This window comes from Alligator mississippiensis, chromosome 4 (genome assembly GCF_030867095.1).
Source record: "Alligator mississippiensis isolate rAllMis1 chromosome 4, rAllMis1, whole genome shotgun sequence".
Taxonomy (NCBI): domain Eukaryota; kingdom Metazoa; phylum Chordata; order Crocodylia; family Alligatoridae; genus Alligator; species Alligator mississippiensis.
The window spans coordinates 78,492,344-78,514,548 of NC_081827.1; the positions used below are offsets into that span (position 1 = coordinate 78,492,344).

The 22,205-nt window shown below is 43.7% G+C and overlaps 1 protein-coding gene across 4 annotated transcripts in view; it reads left to right on the forward strand.

Annotated features, from left to right (window-relative positions):
- Positions 1 to 22,205, forward strand: part of ACSS3 (acyl-CoA synthetase short chain family member 3) — a 183,464-nt gene that overhangs the window by 8,927 nt on the left and 152,332 nt on the right. For all 4 annotated transcript variants that reach the window (XM_059726128.1, XM_059726129.1, XM_059726130.1 and 1 more), the window contains one exon: positions 5,293 to 5,437. In XM_059726128.1, the coding sequence (XP_059582111.1) occupies positions 5,293 to 5,437 (145 nt within the window). The remainder of the gene's footprint in view (positions 1 to 5,292; positions 5,438 to 22,205) is intronic.

The following is a 22,205-nucleotide window of genomic DNA, read 5'->3' on the forward strand; positions in this document are numbered from 1 at the left end:
CTTCTTCACAAAAGAAACACCAGGATGGATTTGATGAGAATGATAGATAAATTCATACTCTCATTGACAGAAAACAGAGAGCTTTCAAAGCAAAATGATGTCAACTTCAAACAAGCAAGCCATTTATTGCCATTTTAAAGTTGAGACACAGGAAAGTTTGAGAATGGAAAAAACAAATGGAGAGTCAAAAGGTTGCTAACAGCAATGACGTGCATTTTTTTCAGCAAAACCAAAGATATCTATGGGCCAAGCAAACATGGAGTTGTCCCTCTGAGGTCCAAGGATGGAACAGTACTCTTTGAAGACAGTTCCACCATCAGTGTAGGGTGGACGAAGCACTTTCAAGAGCTTTTGAACTGAAATTCTAATGCCAAGGTCAGTACCATCATCATTAAAGCCATTCCACAGCACCCCACCCATTAAGGACTATCTTGCAGATCCATCAACTTATCAAGAGGCCTTGAAAGCCATAAAGCAGATGAAGAACATCAAAGCATATGGCTGTGATGGAGTATCAGCTGAAATTTGTAAACATGGTGGAAAAAAATCTCTCTCACCAACTACATGCCATTATTCTGAAAATCTGGAAACATGAACAGATTTCCAGTGACTTGAGAGATGCCAGAATTGTAACCATATCCAAGAAAGGAGGTAGATCAGATTGTAGTAATGATCATGGTATTGCACTTCTGTCCATAGCTGGGAAGATCCTTGCCCCCATTCTTCTTAACAGATTCACTCTCTTCACTGAGGAGATTCTACCCAAGCCCCAGTGTGGTGTTGGACGAATCAGAAGTACAATAGATATGATCTTTGGCAACATACAGCTGTAGGAGAACTGCCAGGAGCAACACCACCATCTTTACATGGCCTTTGTTGACCTGACTAAAGCCCTATGGAAGATCTTGATGAGACCTGGATGCCCATCAAAATTTATCATCATCATTATCATCAGACTTCTTCATGACAACATGATCATCCTAAGCAGTAGCATGGAAACAGATCCCTTCATTATTAGACCTGGAGTCAAGCAGTGATTTATGATTGGACCAACGTTCTGTTCCATCTATATTGCAGCTATTCCATATCATATTGCTCATAGGGGTCAGCATCTGGTATTGAATGGACATGAATCTCTGTAACATCAAATGGTTACATTCCAAATTCAAGATAACCACCATCACCCCTATTCTTGATCTTAAATATGCTGATGGCTATGTCATGTGTGCCCACTCATTTGAAGAGCTCTGAGTCACTTGTGGCTGCTTCTGTGATGTACATCCCACACCAACCAGCTGCTCCTCCACATGTTACAATTGGAGGACAGTCCTTGGAGAATATTGAGTGTTTGCCTTCTTTGGGTATCCACCTTTCCCCAAAAGTAAGCATAGGCAATGATATTTAACACTAAAAATCTGCCAGCGCTGCCTTTGGATGTTTCTGAATTAGTGTTTTCAGTGATTGTGACATCAAGACCAAACCAAATTTGTCATTTACTAGGCTGTTGTTATTCCTACCCTGTTGTATGTGTGAGAAACTTGAACGACATAAACACTTGAAAGCTTTGCAATATTACCATTAACGATGTCTTTGGAACATCCTCCATATCAACTGGAAGGAGAGAAGAATGAACTCCAGCGTTCTGGCTAAAGCAAACACCACCAGCAGCAATGCTATGTTATGTGGCACCAGCTCCATTTGACAGGATGGGTCATAAGGATGTCTAACAACTGGCCCTCCAGACAGGTCCTAAACTCCCAACTTAGTGATGGTCAGTGCTCTAGACACAGGCAAAATAAGAGATTCAAAGACATATTGAAGACCAATCTGAAGAAATATAATATTAACATCAGTACCTGGGAAAACTATTGTAGGTCATCCCTACACAAGTCTCACTGAACAAGAATCTCTGCTTTTATTGCAGCCCCCCTGACCATGGGTTATCCATTTGTCTAAACAATACTCTGATGAAACCCATACCAGAATCAAAATATCCAGGTCCTGCTGGGGGCATCCAGTTCTGAAAGTAATGTACGAACCCTCCCAGTGAAAAGCAGCATTTTGCCATTACCAGCCTCTGGGGCCAACTCCCCAGTTACAAATCCCAGTCTTCCTGTACATACCTGGGGCCCAAGACCCCTTACTCCTGCAATTGACTGTGCTGGACTCTGGGGCAGGTGACAACTTCATGGTCTCTACCATGGTTTGGACTCTTGGGGTGCCCATTCAGGCCAAGACCCCTCCTGTCCTAGTAGAAACATTGGGTGGCTCCCCACTGGCATCTGGGCCCACTACCCAGCAAATGGAAGTTGCCTTTTGATCCTGGGGTAACTTGGTTAGTTTGATGTGATCCTCATGTTTCATGGTTCTTTGGATCAGATTGTCATTGGGAAAACTGCCTCCTGTGGCAGGACCAGAGTGAGACCAGATGTGCAGAAGAGGGGCAGCTCACAAAATGTGGTAGGGAGCAGCTAACCCAAGGAGGGCCTCGAACAGAACACTTGAAACCAGTACACTCAACCACCCTACTCATTGGTTCAAGACTGTAGTGGACTCCATTTTCCAGAAGCCCCTCCCTGCATCATTGTGGCTCATTTCTGTGGAGATCTCAGTAGCAGTGGCATTGTGACACGGCAGGGTCTGGGTTTCCATGGAGACCAATCCTACCGGCACTGGTGGGGAGCTGCTCCGGGGCTGGGATCTTGCAGTGGTGACAGTGTATATGGGGCAGAGCCATGGATTACTGCCTGCATGTCCCTCCCTGGGGCATGTAGGCATCACATCACAGCTCTGGCCTATCCACATTGTTACCACCGTAAGATCCCAGCCCTGGAGCAGCTCCCTGCCCTGTTGCATGCCCTGCCAGCATTGCTGGGGCCATTCTCCATGGAAACTGTGGCACTGTGCTGTCAGGGTCCTGCTGCTTTTTGGGCCACCATGGAAACTGGCTGCAGCAACGTGGGCAGGGGCTGCTGGGAAATGGAGTCTGCTGCAGACTTTGGAGTTTGAAATGGAGTCCAGACTTTGCCCCCACCCTGGGCTAGGGAGTAGAGAGCTAAGTGTCTGTAGAACAGTGTAGTGGGAGCTTGCAGAAAAGCTAGCCTGGCTTCAGGACAGTGCTACAGAGGACCTGCTAATTGTTAAAAAAAAAGAATCTGTTACTTGACAAAGACAGAAGCAGCAGAGCTAGACAGTACAGGGGGCAGCCTGCTAGGAAGCATGCTACATAACAGTAAGCCTGCTGATAACCCAATTGGGGTTCCCCTGCTTGCAGATCTATGCCTTGAGTTGGGGATGTGCAGCATGATGTGCATTACTAGAATCCCCTGGGGCGGGGGGAGAGGAAGGAAGGGAGATGATCTAGATTCATGGAGGAGTCCTGGGCTGCAGCTCTACCAAGCAGCTGGCTGGTTGCTGGGCCCAGTCCAGCCCAGCCCTGGCCTTCCTGTGAGGTTCCTGATGGGGAAATGTGACCCAGAGCTGTGGTGAACCAGTAGAAGCCACAAGCCCTTGACAGGAGGGCTAAAAAACCTTCCCACTTCCCTTGGGGACTTGTAACAGAACAGTGTTTGTAGCTCTGCTATTTGGGACTCTCCTGCCTTGCTCCTGGCTCACTTCTGCTTCAACCCCTTTTGCTGTAGTTTCTGCCCTGCGCCAGCCTTGTCCCTGCCTCCCTTCAGCCTTTGACCCCTGCACTTTGTTCCTGCCTTGCCTACTGCCTCAGATCCTAGTGCCTTGTTCCTGCTTCCCCTGTTGTGTGTTCTGAACTCTCTCTGGTTTTTGATTTCTGGCCTGGTCTCAGTCACAGACCTGTCTTGATCCATGACACCGTGGACTTCAACTGACACTTGGTATTATGGCCCTTGGCTTTGGCTTCTGGACTTCCAGTATTGTTGCCCTGTGGCCCCTGAAACCTGACCCCAGCCCTACATCTCAGTTCTACCTGGGACATGACAGCTGAATGAAGCTTTGGACTGGTCTCTGTCCAGATTCACTATATTTTATTCCCTCAGACTTCTTGTTCCTTCCTTTGAGCCACGTTAAACCCTCTGTTTTATGGTTAGTTATATCCTAGTTCAGCATAGTCTTTTTATGGGATCTGAGTGTTCCTAAATGACTTTATTCAGCAGCTTAATTTATCATTCCTTACAGGTTTTTGTATTATTGGTAAATGTGTAGAGTTGGGCAGAGAACATGCATGAGTCAGGTCACACAAAGTGGAGACCATTGCTGGAGTTCATTTTTGATACTGGCTAATTTTCAAATTAATGTAATTCTTTTTATATTTCACACCTAAAGATAATGCTACGTTTGAATATTCTCTTCTATATAACGTTACAATAAAAACCAAATTTAACTTTGCGAAATGGTTTTAATTAGAAGATGACAGTTTTCTGTAAATATCTGGCTGTTGAGAAGACTATGACTCATGCTGTGCTTTGCAGCAATTTTTTAAAATCATTGGAGTACAGCAGGGTAATGTCAAATGCACTATGAATGTCAGACAAATACTTAAGATTATATAACCATTTGGTTGATTTCCTATAAATACAGATGCTTGCATATCTTACAGTAGATACTAAGAAATGAACAAGCATATTTTAAGTCCTAAATGTGTTCTTTCTTCTAAATAAAGTACATTAAAATGCCAATACAGAGTAATTGTGTATCACATTTTGCCCCAAAATGCATGGAATAAACTAGGCAAACCTTTTTTGTTTTAACCTTTGTTAATTACTCTATTTCAGGCAAAGCACTTTTTTTAGTTATAATGGTTAGTGTGTATTTGAAAACTTTTTAGATACATCAAGACATCTTTTCTCTCATTCCTGTCCATAAGTTCACAGTGACAGTGGGATCAAAAAAAGTCTTGCCGCTCATTTGGTTTCTGTGTCTAGTATTCACTAATTATTGAACCGTGCCTGCTTGACGTGTATCTCTGGTGCTTGGGATTTGAAGGTGTTCTTTTGTCCAAATTCTGTTTATGTCCAGGGAATCTTACTTTCCAAAATTGGATGAAGTGACTTACCTTCCTTTTGGTGAGGCCACATCATATCATAACTATAGTTAGCTGATTCCAAGTCTTCATGAAGTTAAACTAACGCATTTATGACCTCACTGATACTCTTGTTTATCCATTTTTGAGGAAATTATTTTGACCTATTATTAAAGGGCTTTCTGAATTGAATGCCATACTTTAAAAACACTTAGTTAGTGCTAACAGTCCTTCGAAATTAGTCTAATTAGTTTGAAAAAAATTGACCATTATTTGATGCTTCCTTTTTTTTCCAGGTTTGTAGATGGAGAGCTGAATATTTGTTATAATGCTGTAGATCGTCATGTTGAGAATGGACGAGGAAACCAGATTGCGATCATGTATGATAGCCCTGTAACAAATATCAAAGAGGCTATAACTTTCAAAGAAGTTCTTGAACAGGTACAGTTGATGTTAGAATCTGATTATCTGAAGGAGATAAGAAATGTAGCATTACATGGCATTTGGTGATTATGGGAGTATTTGAATTAGGAATAGACTACCTCTGTAAATTATTGCGTATTCAGATCTACATTTTATTCTGTTTGTATGTCATGTTCTGACTTAAATCTCATGGCTTTCATGCAAAAGTAATGACTCTTTGTAGATTTTAATCTTTCTCACACTTCTCCATAAAGGTAAGGAAAACAGCTGCTTAAGAAAAATAGCTGTTTTCCGATTTTTCTCAAAGTCTTGGATTTTTCTCTGTTCCTTTCTCCTCTTTATCTGTTATTTGATTTTGCTTTCAAGATGGAACATATAAAGTTCTTTAACAATAACTCACTCTAATTAACTGGCTACTTAACAAAATTAGTTCTGTTAATGTTATCAAGAGGCATGTGAAATAAAAGTACAAACTTGAACAGATACCTGTCCCTTAGCAGAAGAACATAAATATACATTTTAACCATTAGGAACTCCTAAAATAGATACCTCTTCCATCCAGCTTTAGATTACAGTGAAAGTGGAGCTTTTTCATGCCTTTATCTTTCATAAATACATCAACTGCAAGTAACTGGTGAAATTGTCATTGGATAAATCTAAATTATGCCCAACTCTGGGGGTTTTGGTTTCAAAGAGGTGAACACATATTTGTAGAACAGGGGGTCCGGTGCAGCTGTGAGGCTGCAAATGGCTGCACCGGTGTCTGGAGCCACAGCCTGACTCATTGGTGGCAGCAGCTGTATGTGCACCTTGGGAAGCATGGCAGGGAAGGGGCCAGGGCTGCGCTTCCAAGACAAGGATCAGGCCCTTTGTGGATGCCCTGCCATCTGTTCCTGGCATGCCAGCCTCTTCAGAGTCTAGGTTGTGGGGGGTTTTGGCATTGGGCCCAAAAACGTTGCTGGCGCCTGCTATAGAAACTTCACTTTTATTGATTTGACTTTCACACTTGCCCTACTGACAAGATTTAAAGGTTAACTAATAGCCAGTATAGTATTGTGTTAGATCAATGAAAGATCATTGTTGAGTAATTGATAGACTACCTGTAACAGTGTCTGGGAATTATTTTAATCATGGATCTATGGTAAAGTACATTTTTGTAGTATTAGTGTGTTTGTGGTGGTGATGGGTGTTTATTAAAAAAAAATTATGTAACCTATATGTAAGTTTTCTCCACTGTGCCCTGTTGGCAGTAATGTTACTCTGGAAGACATTAAAATGCAGGTTGGGTTTCATTTTTTGAACCTGTAGTTGATATTCAGCTTCCTAGGTGTGTGGCTCTGTATTCTCTCCCTCTCTCTCTAAGACCAATACATTCTTCAGGGTAAGAGGATTTCTGAATTAGTCACACAAATTTGCTTAAACATCCCCTCTCCCACATTTTCTCTTACCCTAAACAAACCAAAACAGCTGTCCTTGAGTATGTATCACACTCATTCTGAAGTTGGTAGAATCCTGCCTGTAGCTGAATCCTGTCTAAATGTAATCTTTGAATTCCCTAGCTTATGCCTCTCTCCTAACCTGTGATATAGGATCATGAGGAATGCTTGTGAAAGCGAGAACTTCAGATTAATATCTGCTTTTAGGAAATTTGTTTTTTGTTTTTTATTTTTATTAAATACTGTGGCTTGGTTTGTTTATTTAATCTTGTGATGCTTGCTGTGCAACTTCAAATGTTAGACTTCTTTACGAAGATGCTCTCTGGGCACGGAGACTAGTTGTAGGGTAACCATATGTCCTGGTTTGGCTGGGACAGTCTTGGATTTTGGAGTCTGGACCTGGTCGGCTAGCAAAAATTTAAAATGAGCACCCTGGGTGCAGGGCATAATTTAGTGGAGAGGTGAAGCAGCACAAACTGTGAAATAGGAAGCCCTAGCAGACATCAAAATTGCCCTAGAATAGTTTAGCTTAATTAGTGAAATGACCATTAAAAAGGGGAGATTGTTAACACCTCTGAAGTAAAGAACAATGGGTCATTAACAGGACACTGATTCCCCTCCCTGCTTGAATAGTAAGACTAGAGCTGCCCTGCCCTTGTCTCTGCTTGCAGTAGCACTGCTGACCAGAGGTTGGGGGCAGTGTCCCAGATTTCAAATTGTCCCATACAGTCACCTCGGATTAGGGTATTCAAGGAGAATAGGGCAGTCTTATCTACTGAACCCTTATTGAGTGTGGCTAAAGAGCACGTTCCACATCCATGGTCATTGTTCTGTGTCTTCCTTTTGGAATATTCAGTGTAAGTGACAACATCACTTATGTTGTGTCAGGATTGGTGGCAGTTTTAAGAGTGTACATTATGGATTATATAGGATGGCTTGGGTAGGGATGATTCTGCATCCAGCAGCAAGTTGAACTAGATGACCTCTGGAGGTCATTCTCTATAATCACAGATCTTATTCTCCGGAATAACCTACCATTTTCATGGTGTCATTGTAGCTCTGCCCCAAGATACATTTCATGTACCACAAAGAATCGGGCAATGAATGACTGGTTTAGTAATATAATGGAAGTTATGGCAGAGTGCCTTCTGCTCAGGGCCTTCTTTTCAAGTTGGCTGAAGCTAGAAATTGTACAGACTGTATTCTGCACTATCAAGAACCATGAACATTTGAACGGGTTTACCTAGGCAACACAATATATATGCTAAAGAGGTTGCTTGAATATAGAACCTGTTTATTCCAAATGTCTGTGAGGTTATTGTTGTTTGGGACAGTGGAAGGTCAGCAAAAGCAGAACAAATAAACCAGGTGACACTGGAAATAGTTGAAAAAGGAATAGATGAGTAATCCTTAGCTTCTTAGAGAGAAAGTATTGGACATGAGAAGGAAAGAGAGAGGTTTTGGATGAGGGGACCTGGTTTAGTTGCAGGGAAGATAAAGAGAAAAGGCAAACCATTTTCCTGCCTGCTGGAAAACATTTGGACCCCCCTCAAGGAAAGGTGAACTAGAGTGATAGGCTTTGCATTTAGGAAGTTTTATTTTTCTGAAGATGTGTATTGTTTTGCATTGTTTTGCATACTGCATCCATTAAGTAAAAAAGCAACAATGTGTTCAGAAACTCTGGGTAAAGCCTCTCTGTAAGTAGCTGTCAGCATATATCTAATAACTGGCTTCTGAGGAATTATATTAGAATTAGATTAAATAATTTAATTAATTAAACAATTTAGACTGGGAAATAGCAGGAGGCTGAAGTAGTAGGTTGTGAGGACAGGTTGTTGGAATCTGTGGGAGGAAGAGGGAGGTCCCTGCTGCTAAAAGTGGGGTCCTGGATCAAGGGTGTACACCCAGAAAGTGTGCTTGGACTGTGTTCAGACTTAAAAGCTTGTGGATCAGTGACTGGTCCCTGTCAGGTCTGGTGAGTAGTCAGGACCGGGGTACTTAGGTTCTTTCACAGCTCTGAAAATTATAGTACTGCTTAAAGTATATTCTTAAATCTTTGGAGCCATTGGCTTGGGTTCTTGTGTAATGGTAAGATCTGATTTCTCTTAAAAGTTTTGTGGTAAGACATTATAACTTCTATTTGCATGTATGTTTAATTATGTATTGTAAATTACTTCTTTTATAGTTCTTACAGCATTGCATTGTTTACTAATAAGAAACTTACTGTGGAAACCAAATCTCTGCCCTATTTTAGTTTATTGTGACAAAACCTATGTGCACAAACAACTGGTAAGACAATTTATATGGGCGGATGATCTAGTAAGTTATTATGTTTCCTTTCCCCCTTTTAGATTATTTAATCTTAGTGTCAAAAAGTAAGTAAGTATAAACCAGGGGTTGGCAGCCTATGGCCATGCTGATCTGACGCAGAGAATCTGCGACATGCAGCTGTACCATGCCTCCTATTCCCCTCAATAATGTTTGCCTCCACTCCATAGCTCTCCCTGCTTCTTTCTTATGCCTGTGCTTACCATTACAGAAAAATATGCCCCTGCCTGTTGCCATTGTGGATGGGGGATTGGTGGTGAGAGTAAGCATAGTTGGCTTAGGTGCTCCTGGTCCGGAGGCTTGCGCTTCATGGCAGGGAGCTGGGTCATAAGTGGCAACTTGCTGTGGCAAAAGGTGACTGACTCCTGCTATAAACCATAGTGTAAATAAGAGTGTACAGACCTGTACAGCACATACAGGTTGATATTAGGGCTTTGCAAAGCTTTGGGTGGTGATTCAATTCGGAGAAGATTTGGTTCAATTTAGCGGCTGAATCTCTGAATCCGAATCAAATCGGGGACCAATTTAAAGGTCCGAATCGATTCAAAGCTCTCTGAATTTTCGGAAAAGATTCGGAGAGCTTAGATTTGGACAGTCCCCAGTGGATGCAGCAGGGAGCTGCAGCCAGACTCCGAGCTAGTAAGTACTAGGGGCTGGGGAGAGGACCATGGGGGGCCCCCTGCCAGCCCCAATCCCCTGCCTGCTCCACCAGCCCCCTGCCCCACCCCCAGCCCCCCGCCCCCATGGCTGCCCTACCCGCCCCAGCTCCTGGTGCTTTAAAGAAAAGCCCCAGTGCTCACCAGGTGCTGCCAGGTAGGGGGGGCGATCCCTGTTGCCTCTCACTGCCCTATGCTCCATGGGGGGCTTTGCCACAAGCCCTCCGACCCCCCCCCACTCCCCCAGCCCCCTCACGAGTGCCCCACCTGGCCAGCTCTGGCCCTTTAAGAAAAAAACACCCAAAAACGGAGAAAAGCCCCAGGGCTCACCACTCTTGCAGTGGCCTTGGGGCTTCAGGGGGCTCGAGCAGAGCCTTGCAAGTGGCGCAGGGCAGCGGGGGGCAGCGAGAATTGCCCCCTGCCAGCAGGAACGGTGAGTGCAGGGCTTTTCTCAGTTTATTTTTTCTTGAAGGGCCAGAGCTGGCCTGGGCAAGGCACCCATGGGGGGGCTGGGGGAACAAAGGGGGGGTCAGGGGGCTCATGCAGAGCCCCCCATGCAGCATGGGGCATTCCACCCCCCCCCCCCCCCCGCCTGGGGCTTTTTTTCCAAAGATCCGGCAGCTGGGGCAGGTGGGGCAGCCATTGCCAGGCTGTGGGGGATGGGCCTGGCTGATTAAGAGATTCAATTAATCGAATTTGGCTGAATCAATTTGGGACAGTGATTTGAATCACTGAATGGAATCACTGTCCCCCAAATCAGCTGAAACCGAATCTGAAGCAAATACTAGCCGCTTCGCACCAGCCTGGTTGATATACTGATACAAGAGATATGGAGAGTAAGCCAGAGGGGTAGGAGTCATACTTATGCCTTCATTGACCTAGTGGAGACTTGATGGGATGATTAACCTGACTAAACTATAGGTACAGAAGGATATAGCTTGACAGATACAGGGTAGATAGGGAGAGAAAAGGGAGGTCAGTGTCCTAGTGATACCTTCTACATCCAGGATGTAGACCAGAAGTGCTTAACTTGTGGCCTTTAGCCCATTTAGCTGCATCATCCAGTCCATGGGCCACACCATGAGTCTGGAAATTTGGTGGCAAGAGAGCAGTAGCAGCGTAATTTCCAGAGCCATGGCAAATAACACTGCCACTGCTCCCCTGCTGCCAAATTTCTGAACCCATGGAGTCTGGATGATACAGCCCTGCATATTAGATCATGCTGTGGTCAGTCCTGCTGCCTGGGGTTGTACCAGTATTCAGGTCCAGCAGCAGCACGATCTGGCATGTGGGGCTGTCATCTGGACCACAGGGTTCACCATAGGTTCAGAAATTTGGGTTGCATCATAGTCAGACGAGGCTGCACTAGCACATGAGTTTGGATCAGGTTGCACTGTGGATATGGCCTGTGGACTGGCTGCACATCCCTCATCCAGCCTGCAGGGCCAAAGAGGTTGAGCACCAGTGTTGTAGACATTTGTTTTAATGTCCAAAAATCTTTGGGTGAAGATAAAAAAGGCAGAAGAAGTAAAGAGTTTCCTTTTTGTGGGTTTGCTGCAGACCAAAAAGACCTTCACCTGATTTTTTCAGTTTGATGACAAACCAGGCAAAGCACAATACTCGGTGGCAATGATAGATTTTAACCACACAATAGTAAGACTTTAGTTATCTTTTGGGAAAGATGTAGAGAAGGACACAGGGGCCAAGTCCAAACAAACACGGACATTTGGTTCCCCAGGGACAAGTAGCAGCAGTGCACCTTATGCCGCAGCTACTTGTTCCCGGGGAATGCCTGTGCCATGCCTGCTTTGGCACGTGGCAAGTTACCCTGAGGGCAGTAGCAGAGGCTGGGGCCAGCACTGTGCTGGCCCCAGCAGCCTTACTTTGTGTCCTGGGCACCTCCTGGGGCTGTGGCAGTGGCGATCCTGCTGGGCAGAGCCTGGCTGGCAGCTGCAGTGCAGCTCTGGATGGCCCAGTTCCACTTTTCAACGGCATGTGCTGCCCGTGCCTGCGCTGCTTGGTTTTTTTTCCCATGGGGTTTTTAGACCCCTGAATATCCCTTGCAGCACGGAGAACACCTGATTGTGTGTTATGTGGTGCCATGTACTGCATAGCTGTGCTTGTCTGGATGTGCCCAGGTTGTCCAGCCAGTATTTGGATTTAGTTAGCTTTCTTTGATTTTTGATGGAGAAAATGGAGAAAGGAACTAAAGGAGAGGCTCTTCTAAATTTTCGTTTTGGCCAATGAGAAGGAACTGGTTGAGTATGTGAATTCAAAAGGCAACTTGGAAGATGTGATAATTACATGACAGAGTCTATGATTCCTAGGAAGGGGAAGGAGGGAGAATAGCAAAATAAAGACAGTAGGCTGCAGGAAAGCAGACTTCAGTAATTCAGAAAATTGTAGAAAAAATTACATGGCAAGCAAGCATAAAGGAGAAAGGAATGCAAGATAGCTGTAGTTTCTAAAATAAATAATAATAGGGGTAGAAGAACAAATTCTCCCTGTGTAAAGGAAAGATAAGTGTAATAAAATTAAAGCAAAAACGTGATTAAAGCATAAACACTCAAAGAACCTGAAAAGAAAGAATTGTTCAGAAAGTGGAAAAAGGTCAAATTACTAAGGATGCATATAAAGGTATAGCAAGGTATATAGAAACAAAATTAAAAAGTCATTGCAGAAAGCAGGAGAGGTGAAAAGTAACAAGAACGCATTCTATACATGTGTTAGTAGTGAGAGGAAGCAAAAGGAAGAGTTGGCTGAAGGCCAATAACAGGCAATGTTGATGTTTAATGTTTTTTTTCTTTCATTTGTTTCCCCTCAAAGGTTATCTTTGATCAGGTGGCTAACACAAGTAGTATAAGTAATAACAATCAAGTGCTTGGGTTGGAATAGGGAAATAACAGGTTAGAGACTATGTAGAAAAGTTTCCAAATTAAGTTGTCTATAAAGTATTATTGATAGAACTGACTAAAATAGTCCTAAAGCCATTAAGAATAATCTCTGAAATCTTGTAGACAGGAAAGATCCTAGACTGGAAAAGAGTGCCAATCTGCCAAAGGGTGTTCTGGGGGCCAATAGTAAAACCAGATGAAAAAAAAGAATTAGGCAGATTTAAGGAACTAAATGGCAACCTCCGGCCCCTGCACACTGGGCTTGGGCTTCAAGAACCTTGACCTGCTGCCTCTGCCCCTGCTTTCTGGGATTCAGCCCCTGGTGCCACCCTCTCTTCACCCCCTCAACCTGATATTGGGGTCTGGCATTGCCCCACCTGGCCCTGAATCCTGGGCATCAATCCAGTGTACAAGGTCTGGGTCTTCCCACAGGCCTGAAAATTTGACAGCAGGGGAATGGTTCCAACATTCTCCTGCCACCGAATTTCTGGACCTGTGGGGATGCTCGTGGGCTAGATGTCATGATGCCATAGGTTAGATTTGGCTTATGGGCCAAGGTTTGAACACCTGTGATTGAGGGAAAGCTGCTGTAAAGTTGCTGCATATCTGGTTGGGAAATTGCATTCAAAGAATGCTTATCACTGACTTCAAACTGGAAATGTGCATCAGTGGGATGCCATTGAGTTCTGTCTAACACTGCTTGTTACTTTAAATGGTGACTTGGATGATGTACACCTGTATTTGTAGGTGACACCTAGCAGGGAGGGTTTGGAAGACTCCTTGAGGACTGGACACAATTTCAGAATTACCTTACCAAACTGGAGAATAGAATGCAATTAAAGTGTGAACTACTACACTTTGGTAAAATTAATCCAGTTCATAGAAATAAAATGGGGACTAACTGATTTAGCAGTTATTTGCCTCTAAAATAATTTGTTTATCTAAGCTAGGTCTCCTAGCACGAGGGCGGTGGAAAGCTTCTTAAAATGATAATGTAATGTAGAACAGAGTAAGTCTATTGGTTGCACTTGTTCTGTAGATTGCATAATATGTATATAGGAATCTCTTCAAATTAGTTGCTTACATGGGTTAAAAGTAAACACTTTTCAAGGCAGAGCCTCAAGGACCACATTGGTAACCACAAGCAGCATGCAGTAACAGTTGCTGCCACTCTTAGTTACCTTGGCTGCTTCTTCTTTTGACAGGTGTCTTGTGAAATCCTTGACCCCCTGGTTTTACTGATTATGCTGTCACTAACAGTGCAGGAATTAATGTTACCTGTACACTGTTTTCATGTGAACTCATCCTTGTCCCTTCAATAGGTCTCAACCAGCAACATTAGAATTTAAGCATTACTGGAGTATTGACCAGTTTCCAAGTAATCCAGATGCAGATTTAAATATTACTCATTTGTTTTAAAGGAATAAGATTTATCTGAATGCTGGTAAGGCAAGGTCCTGATAAATAAGGAGAAGGCAATACATCTACAATAGAGGAATGAAATTATTTGCTTGTGCACATTAAGATTCCCTTTTTTTAAAAAAAAAAAAGACCTAAACTTCTCTCTGCCCCTTAATCCTTCAGAAAAATCTCAGTGGAATTACTGTCTATGTGCAGATACCTGTACTAGCAGCTAGAAAATATATAAGAAAATTATATTTTGCTTGTCTTATCAGTCTTTATGTGTTATGATGCTGTGTCAGATTTAGGACCTACAACAATTTACATTTACATTACATTTAAATTTACATTTTAGAACAATTAAAATACATGAACTGTTGAAATAACAGAGTACATGTCAGGAATGCCACCTTTGGGAAGTCAGTTCTTTGAGCAGAGCTAACACAGAAAGACGGTCAGGCAAATAGTCTAATCTTTAATTAAAATGTGACTGTCATATAGTTAAGTACAGTATAAATTCTACAGGAAGGAAGATGCCTGCTACATTCTGATAATGTAATAAAGCTGGAAATTATTAGATTTTTGCTTTAGAAAAACTGCTCAGTTGTCCTGGGACAATATGGAGGACTTGAAGGAAAACAGCTAGCCCTTGCAATTTTGCTCAAGTTTTACAAGTTAATATCAGTGCTGGAATCCATACCGATCAGTAAATACAAAGACCAAAACTAATAGTGTTTTTACCTACATCTATAATGAACCAGGGGTTAAATGCCCAGAGAGAAACAAAAGCTCCAAGAGAATAGTTTCTTCCAAGGTAAATGTTTATAGCTCAATTGAATTCAGCAGAACTATGTTGATTTACCCCAGCTTAGGATCTGGCCCTTTACATTTAAAATTGTCTATTAACTTTTAAAATACTGAGTTCTTTCAGTTTGGTATAATAAGGCTTTGTATATTGCATACAGTTTTAAATTTCACAACTAAAAACGTGATATGAACAAATGGCAGGAATTGGACTCATTCAGAATAGGAGTTTCCTGGAAAATTAGCTCAGCGGACATTTTAGCCCTTTGAAACCAACTAAAATACTTCAGATACTAATGAGAATTTTATGCTGTGCTGGATGATGGTCATGCTGTGTTAGCAAGGTGGAGAAAGGGAAGTATAAATGGGGAAAAGTGGAACTTTTATGTTTCCCTATGTAGTTTGTAGTACTGCCATCCACATGTAAAATTCTAGAGGAAATGTCATGAAGAAATAGAGCGCACTGGCTTTTCTGTAGTTTTGTGTGTTAAACTTTAATACAATATCTGAAAAATAAAATTATGATAAGTATCAAATACAATTCAGATGGTAGTAAATTAAACCTTTAGGTATGGGAAGGCCTGTATAGGTTGCTCTCTTTTTTGCAGGGGAGGGGAATGAACGAATTATATATGAATGTAGAACTGGAAGGGACCCCTGAGGTTGCAGAGTAATCTAGCATCTTTAGGACCCTCCCACCACAAAAAAGAGGAGGCAGAGGAAGAGGAAGATGAAGATGACCACCACCACCACAGGAAGAGGCCGGGGAGCCAAGGGCACGATTTAATATTTTAGGCCCCAGTGATGGCAGGGAATTAGGTACATAAAAGATGCTAAAATAATCCTATATTGGACTGACCTGTGGAAAGGCATTTAATACCTGACTGTCCAACAATTGTGGACCAACTATAGAGTAAGATACCATAAAAAATCCTCTCTCATACATTTCCTGAACCATTATATCTACCATATCACTCCATCCGTACTAAGATAATCCTATGAGGTGAACTAAGGAGCCTTGCTACAGAGGATGGCAGTGGTTGTTTGGGGGTTTTGTTTGGTTTTGTTTTTGTTTTCTATTTTGTGCCAATTCCATGAGAGAAATTATTTTTCTGACAAATTCTGACAAGTGGTTTAACCATGAATGTATGAATGAGACTTACCAGCCAAGCACTTGAGAGGTTTTGCATTATCATTAGGATCCCTAGATGTCAAGTGTCCATCTTTAGTCCTGGCCAAGATCTAATGCAGGGGTGGGCAAAATATGGCCGGGGGGCCAGATGCAGTCTGCCAGGCTATTCTGTCTGGCCCACGGGGCTCCTAAAACATTTAGAAAATTAATGTTTATCTGCCCTGGGCTGCCTGTCATGTGGCCCTCGATGGCTTGCCAAAAGTCAGTAAGCGGCCCTCTGCCCAAAATAATTGCCTGCCCCTTGAATGCTTCAGAGGAAGGCAAAAGAAGCCAAGTAATGCATTAGGGGAGAAAAAAGAAAAGAAATCTTCCTAGTCCCTGCAGGCAACTAGCAAAAACCCTGATGCATGGAATTGATAGAGTATAATACAGTGCACAGAGTATTGAATCATATTAAAAAATTCAGGAGGTAAAAGAATGTAGTAGGACCTCACTTACATAGAGTCCCCTATACTCAGTCAAACCAAAGCATGCTTACAAACCTGTCTTGTGGGCTATCATAAGCCTATCACTCCACTGCACAGTGCTTCAACGCTTACTTGCTGCAGTTCATCCTGTGGCTGCTTTCTCTGACTTGAGCCTGTGCCTCCAGATCCAGCACTTATTATCAGCAAAATCAAGAAGCTCTGTGCCATTATAAACCTCCCTCAGATGGGAGCAGCCCACACAATGATCAAGTTTCTTTTCAACTCCCTTTTCTGTTTTTTTTTTTCATTTTTGCAAAACCTTGCATTCAGAAGTAATATGATGCCTTGCAGGGCAAGTTAGCATGGTACAATAGTGTAACAATAGATTAGTGAATTTATCAAGTATTAAAAAAATTAGAACCGCAATGTGAATGATGATACTATCCAGAGTAACAGTAGGATGGATTGAAAATAAATGGGTGTTTAGAATCCATTATGCTTCTGTCGCTAAAGCAACCCCTGATTGATGGGGATAGGAAGTAGTTTCCCCTACAGCAAGGTTTTACCTTAATTTCCAACTTCAGGAGTTCTTAAATAATTGCTTAAAACATCTGATACTGGTCATTGCCAGACCCTATTCAATCAGGGAGACCATTGGATTGGTTTGGTTTGGGACTGATCCAGCTGATGTGTAGAATTGAAGAATTGGCTAGATTAGGATTGGGAAGGGTTTTTTGTGGTATCTTTTAGTGGGGCAGCTGTATAGTTGGGAGAGGTGACCTGAAGAAGCGCACTTTGGGTACTTACAGAAGTGATGGTTTGTCACATGATTGGGCCCCTGAAGCACTCACCAGGCAATGCCCTGACAGAAGAGCACAGCAGCAGAGTGCTTTAAAAGTGCCCGATTGCGTGACAGTCTGAATCAAGGGTTCAGATTAAGGCTGTCCAAAGTGGAGTGCCTTCATTAACTTGTGTCAGCCTACATCGGGAGCAGGGATGGGCTGATGTAGCCCATTCCTGCCCCCACAGTGCTGTCTTCAGAATGGGAGGGAGAGAAAGGAGGGTAGGGAGTTCCATCTGGGGTTTGCCTAGTCTGCCCTAGAGGGTAGGGCTGGTGGATTGAAGCCCCCCTCCCCCAAGGTGGGGGGCTCCAATCCACCCACTCCAGTGCAGGCTGGGTAAACCCAGACTGAGCTCCCTCTGCTCCCTTCCGCCTTCCCATTCTAAATATAGCACTGGGGGTGGGAATGGGCTATATCTGAGTACAGGATGAGCACACTAGGAATAACTGCCTTTCTACTATTGCCATAGAATTGGTGTATGACCAATTAAAAAAATTAGATGTAAACAAGTCAGCGGGACAGGATGATCTTCATCTGAGAGTGCTGAAGGAGCTGGGTGAAGTCATTGTGGAACTCCTGGTGAAACTCTTCCACAACTTGTGGCACTCTGGAGAAGTCCCTGAGGACTGGAAGAGGGCCAGTGTTGTGCCCATACACAAGAAGGGCAGGAGGGACTACCCGGGTAACTATAGGCTAATCAGCCTAACTTCCATCCTAGGGAAAATCCTAGAAAAGTTCATTAAGGTGTCTATCTGCAATAAGCTTGCAGAAGGTAAGATTTTGAATGACAGACAGCATGGCTTCGTCGTGGGCAGGTCTTGCCTTACCAACCTCATCTCCTTTGATGACCAGGTAATTCGCCACCTGGACACGAGCGAGCAGGTTGACATTGTTGTATACCTTGACTTCCAAAACAGCCTTTGATCTAGTATCCCACAATGTCCTTGCGAGAAAATTGGAGGATTGTGGGCCTAACTCCAAGACAGTCAGGTAGGTGAGAAACTGGCTGCAGGATAGAACCCAGAAAGTCATAGCAAACGGATTTGTGTCATCCTGGTTAGAAGTGGGCAGTGGTATCCCGCAGGGGTCGGTCCAGTACTTTTGAGCATCTTTATTAACGATTTGGATGTGGGGGTGAAGAGCTCACTGGCCAAGTTTGCGGATGACACCAAGTTGGGGAGTGTGGGGGAGGTGACCTGAAGAAGCGCACTTTGGGTACTTACCAAAGTACGGACCTAGACAGGCTAGCAATTTGGGTGGATTGGAATCTGATGAAGTTCAGTGTCGAGAAATGTAAACTGCTCCACCTCAGGATGAGCAGTCCCCAACACACCTACAGGCTTGGCAGCACCAAACTGACTAGTACCACGAATGAAAGGGACCTAGGGGTAATAATAGACCACGGTATGAATATGAGCCAGCAGTGTGATGCTGTAGCCAGTAGGGGAAATAATACTCTGACATGCATCAATTGATGCATCTCCAGCAAAACCAAGGAGGTGGTTCTTCCTCTGCACTTGGCACTGGTGAAACCACAGCTAGAGGACTGCATCCAGTACTGGGCACCACACTTTAACAAGGATGTGGAAAAGCTTGAGAGAGTCCAAAGAAGAGCCACCCGTATGATTAGTCTTAAAAGGCAAGCCATACAAGGAAAGGCTGAGGGATCTGGGACTCTTCAGCCTGAAGAAAAGAAGGCTGAGAGGGGACCTGGTAGCAGCTTACCACTACACTAGGGGAGTACATCAAGGGCTTGGTGAGCAATTGTTTACTAGGGCACTTGAGGGGAAAACCAGGAGTAATGCTCACAAACTCCTGGAAGATCTATTCAGGTTCTACATTAGGAAAATCTTCACAGTCAGGGTATCCAGACTGTGGAATAAGCTCCCTCCAGAGGTGGTGCAATCACCTACCATGGAAATCTTCAAGAGGAGACTAGACAGTCACCTTGCTGGAGTCACCTGACCCCCAGCTATCTTTCCTGCTTGGTGCAGGGGGCTGGACCTGATGATTTTCCAAGGTCCCTTCCGGCTTTAGAATCTATGAATCTATGAACCCCAGTGCTGGGAGTGGGGAAGGAGCGGTGCTAGTGAAGAGCAACTGCAGACATGCAACCACTCCAAATTGGAGCTTGCTCCCCCAATCCCCTGGAGCCAAGAGCGAATGTTTGTTGGGTTCAGGGGAACACTGTAACTCATGGCACTTCCTGCAAAGTGCCATGAGTTACAGTGTGTGCACCTACGTGTTCATTAATGCTCTGTAACTATGGTTCATTAAGTTTAGTATCTGTAACGGCAGGTACTAACTTAATGTGGTGTAATTGGTACTAATGAGGTAGTGCAAATGAACCTTTTTTTGCTGACGCTATTGCGCATTAGACTAAATCTACTTTGTATTTGCACGGCCTTTGCCCACCACACTAATGTACAGTAGAACTAATCTTCTGCGCATTAAGCATCTTGTGTAGATGGCCCAGTGGGGAGCACATGTCTGTCAGTGCCCTTTGTGTCAAAGCCTTGTCCAACATCCCTCCCAAGTATACATTTGGTCCAATAAAAAATAATACTTACACACACACAAACTCTGCCTCTTACATGTTCTGGATCATCAGGGATAAAAAAAAAACACTCCAGCCCTACTACTGGAATAGGGTGTTGTGGCAGGGCATTGTTGGTGCCTGCTACTTTAAGGGCTGGGCCAGGCATCCAGCAGGTGCCTGATGGCAGCAGCTATTTTGAGAACTTAGTATATAAAGGCTGCAGTCTGCTGCTGCTAGCCCAGACAGAAACATCGCCTAGCTGAACTGCAGCAGGAACAACCAGGAAGTAAGGGCAAGAGCTTATGGAGATGGCTAGGAGGCTCTTGGTCCTGGGCATGACCTAAAACTGCACCCTGCCAGGGATGGCATCCTCTGCTGGTCAATGATGGGGCCAGGACCAGAAGGGTTAAAAGGGCCAGGAGCCCACTGCGAGGGATGCCCAGAGCCGAGGGCCTGGGGTTTCTGACTGGCCTTGGAGGTGAGTTCAGGGCCTGTGCAGCCAAAGGTACTGGGAGGGCCATGTCCGAGAGGGGGAAGAGTGCAGAGAGCTAGGCAGCCCAGAATGAAGGTGGAGTAGGATGTCTGATTGGAGGGTTGCAACTGGGGTCCAGACTGGAGGATTATGGTGCCCAGTGTGGGGGTGGAGACGCTACAAACTGTGATGTCATCTGTGAGGCATGGGCTGTGGTGTAGAGGAGGTTTCGGAGCTGCAGCTAGTACCCCCTGGCATTGGGTCAGGGAATGGGCAGCTTTTCTTGTTACACCATCAGTTTATGGAAACAACAAAGTCATGGCAGGAGAGACTGGGCAGACTGCCCCAGAGAGACAGGTGGGTGGGCCAGCATGATACCCAGCCCCGAGAGTTGCCTCCTGTCACAGGTGTCAGTTTGTAGTTACCTTTTTTATTTCACCTGTCTTTCCTTCCCTCTTCCCCGCTCCTCCCAAATAGTGTCCTTTCCCCATATAATTGGAGATGCTAAAATATTAATAATTTCCAGAGGTATCTGAAATCAAATGAAAGGCAGGTGTAAAATCATTAGACAGTTCTCAAAAAGAAACAAAACCAAAAAAATACCTTGGACTGCTGTTCCAGTGTCACATCCTGCTTGGTTGGTAAAGCAATCATGTTCTGATTAAGCTGTCTATTAATATATTGGCTTAATGCAGTAGCAAATTGCTGTCTTAGACTCCTGGCACATTTTCTCTGATGTAAGTTGCTTTGTTCTTGTACGCTGACAGATATTGCCCCAGGAGTTGGAGTACATGGACAAACACCTTGCTGGGCATAGTTTTTCCCAGTAAGCACTTCTTCAGAACCTTGTTGCTAAGTGGTGTGGGAAACAATAATAGCAAGGCTGCCTGGGATAGCTGCTGACACATCTATACCAGTGTAGATTTACCTGTAATTTTTTTTCCCTGAGGTAATTTAACCCTGAAGACAAGTAGACTACACTGTGGGGTGGGAGGCTTGTGGTCTGTCCAGTCCTTGTTTGTTGTTGTGTGGGTGGAGATTTGTTGTTGCCTGCTTCTTGATTACAAGAGAGTAAATGTATGTCTGATTCCTTATTCATACTGCAGAAACAGAAGTTCGGAGGTTGTTAATGGCTTTTCTGGCAACACCTGACTGTGGTTGCAATAGCTTTGATGGTTCATAGCATTGTTTTTAAAACAATATAAACATTGGCATTCTTCAAAGGAAAGGTCTACTAATCCCTACACAAGCTACACCTAGTATTGCTGTATGCCTGTAGACCAGTGATTCTTAAGCATTCTATGACACCCTGGGATTCTTTGAGATGATTTCAAGAGTGCTGTGGGGTGCCACGCAATGTTAGTACTGCTAGGTGTGCAAACAAGACTCGGGATAAGCCCAGAGATTCTTCCCTTTTGTAGTCTTTCTGAGCTATATACAACAGGAGAATTGCTCTATTATTTTTTGTAGTCAAAAAACCAAGTGAAAACTAATAGCAGGCATTTCTGAGGGGTGCCTTGAGACTGTCGGGGTGCTTTGAGTTTATAAAGGTTGAAAACCACAGTTATAAACTCTTCAAAAGAATATCTTTTTGTTGTCTGCAAGCGCTCTTTTGTAGCTGCTTTGAACCTACCTCAAGCAGAGAGTTATGCTGCATAATGTCAACATTGTTTAGTAGTTTTGCAGAATACATTCGTGTTCACTAGGGGCTTGGCTGAGACCATGACTTGCCTCTGATCTAAATTTAATTTAAATCCAGATAGTCAGAGCTGAAAGGCTTCTGCAGTTTCCTACTATATCACTTAGTCCCAAGTG